The sequence below is a fragment of the Priapulus caudatus genome, unplaced genomic scaffold (assembly GCF_000485595.1).
Source record: "Priapulus caudatus unplaced genomic scaffold, Priapulus_caudatus-5.0.1 Scaffold1355, whole genome shotgun sequence".
Lineage (NCBI taxonomy): Eukaryota > Metazoa > Priapulida > Priapulimorpha > Priapulimorphida > Priapulidae > Priapulus > Priapulus caudatus.
In genome coordinates, this window is record NW_014578416.1 from 2,020 (window position 1) to 3,742 (window position 1,723).

General features: G+C 42.8%; 1 protein-coding gene across 1 annotated transcript in view; it reads left to right on the forward strand.

The window, feature by feature from the left end:
• LOC106816346 (methionine synthase reductase-like) overlaps window positions 1–1,723 on the forward strand; it is a gene marked incomplete at its 5' end in the record, with an annotated part of 7,530 nt that overhangs the window by 1,654 nt on the left and 4,153 nt on the right. The window contains 2 exons of the mRNA XM_014820923.1: window positions 740–825; window positions 1,331–1,519. Coding sequence (XP_014676409.1) covers window positions 740–825; window positions 1,331–1,519 — 275 coding nt within the window. The remainder of the gene's footprint in view (window positions 1–739; window positions 826–1,330; window positions 1,520–1,723) is intronic.

Consider the following 1,723-nt stretch of genomic DNA (forward strand, 5'->3'; position numbering starts at 1 on the left):
GAATGACGTCTGTTATTGATTGCCATAGTGATGACCCCCACCTGTGCCCACCTCACGCTGGATGTAGTAATCTCTGTAGTACTGACGTAATGAGTCGGCGCTACCATGGCGCTACACAGCGGCGACCGGAAGCAACGTACTGGCCACAAAACGAGAGAGGGTCGCAGCCAACCGGGATCTCGAGTCGGTTTTCGGCAAAAATACCACATTTTTACCACTCATTATCTCAGCGTAGGAGCATCGTAGGGACAAGCGGTTTGTTTTATATTAGTAAGGTAGGACTGCTGATCAATACTACCGCCAAGAATCGTCAAAACAAAATGGGCAAAGTTTCTTAATTCGACTAATACTGCAACATGGTTTCAGCAGTCACCGCTGTCTCCTTAATACGCTCTTGCTAAAATTTATATTAATTAGTAGCATAGTTTTATTAAAAAACAAAAGAAACAGACGATTCGCAATTCCATAGCAGTTGTTTACTAAGTTGTTAACTTGAGTATCGTGAGTATTGCATGTATTCAATTAACGTGGGTACGTGCATCTGCTACTGGAAATGATCCAGGTTTACTCAAGTGCATCATGTAAACGGCTACAGCAACACGCACGCGCACGCACGCACGGACACATTTTTTATCATGACCATGACAGGCATATCATCCTATCTAATTATTCTTGATTTATCATATTTAGTGATGTACTGATAATTAGTGATGATTTGTATATATTTACATTCTTCCAGGATCTCAATTGGGAGTATGAACCTGGTGATGCCTTTCAGATGTCCTGCCCTAATCCTGAGAAGGAAGTTAATGCTCTCATACAAAGGTAATATCAATTATATCACCCTCTGCTGTACTTGTTCCTAGAAGTTTTGATCTGTCTGTTTATTTCCCCTCTTTTTTTCATTCTGTCTCTCTCTCTCTCTCTCTCTATTTCTCTGTTTTTCTCCTTTTCTCTCCGTCTCTCCTTCCCTCCCTCTCTCTCCCTCCTTCTCTCCCTCTCTTGGTCCCCCCTCTCTCAATTTATGCTGTGTATCAGCATATTGTTCACATTTAATTATGTTAAACATGCGCTGTAACAAATTGAAGTTTCATTCACAGTTTATTATTCACCTACATGAAGGTGATGTTGAGTTAAAAGTGAATTAGACAATAATATGAATCATAGGTTTGTTTTAAAGATTTCAAGGCGCCTAAAAGAAACAGTATTGTGCACTGAAATGGAGATTTCTCTAGTCAAAACTTTCTAAATGAATAAATAAACGAATAAAATAAATATATTGAGTAAATACAAATGAATACATCGGTCACGTTGGTTTTCCGCGTAACAGGCTGGGACTTGAAAGCATAGCCGACGCGTCGTTCACGCTGGCGGTCAGGGCGGGCGTGCGTAAACCCCGAGCAGCCGTTCCCGCCCACCTCACACGTCGCACACTCGCCGGTGTGCTCCTGCACGACCTAGACGTACGCGCGCTGCCGTCAAAGGTCAGTGATGGTTTCTCTGAGATTTCGGGTGAAAGGTGCGTAGGTCGCTTAGTTTGTGCAAAAGCAATATGATGTCTGTTGTGGGGAAGGGTTACCGGCAGGGTTTTATCGAGTTCCGGCGACTTTGTGATGTGTAGATCTGGTTGACTAGCCCGATTTTGTCAAGTTTCCGCGACTTTTTGGTGTGTAGATCGGTTTTTTATCAAGTTGCCACACCCCTGTAATGTGTAGATCGGTTT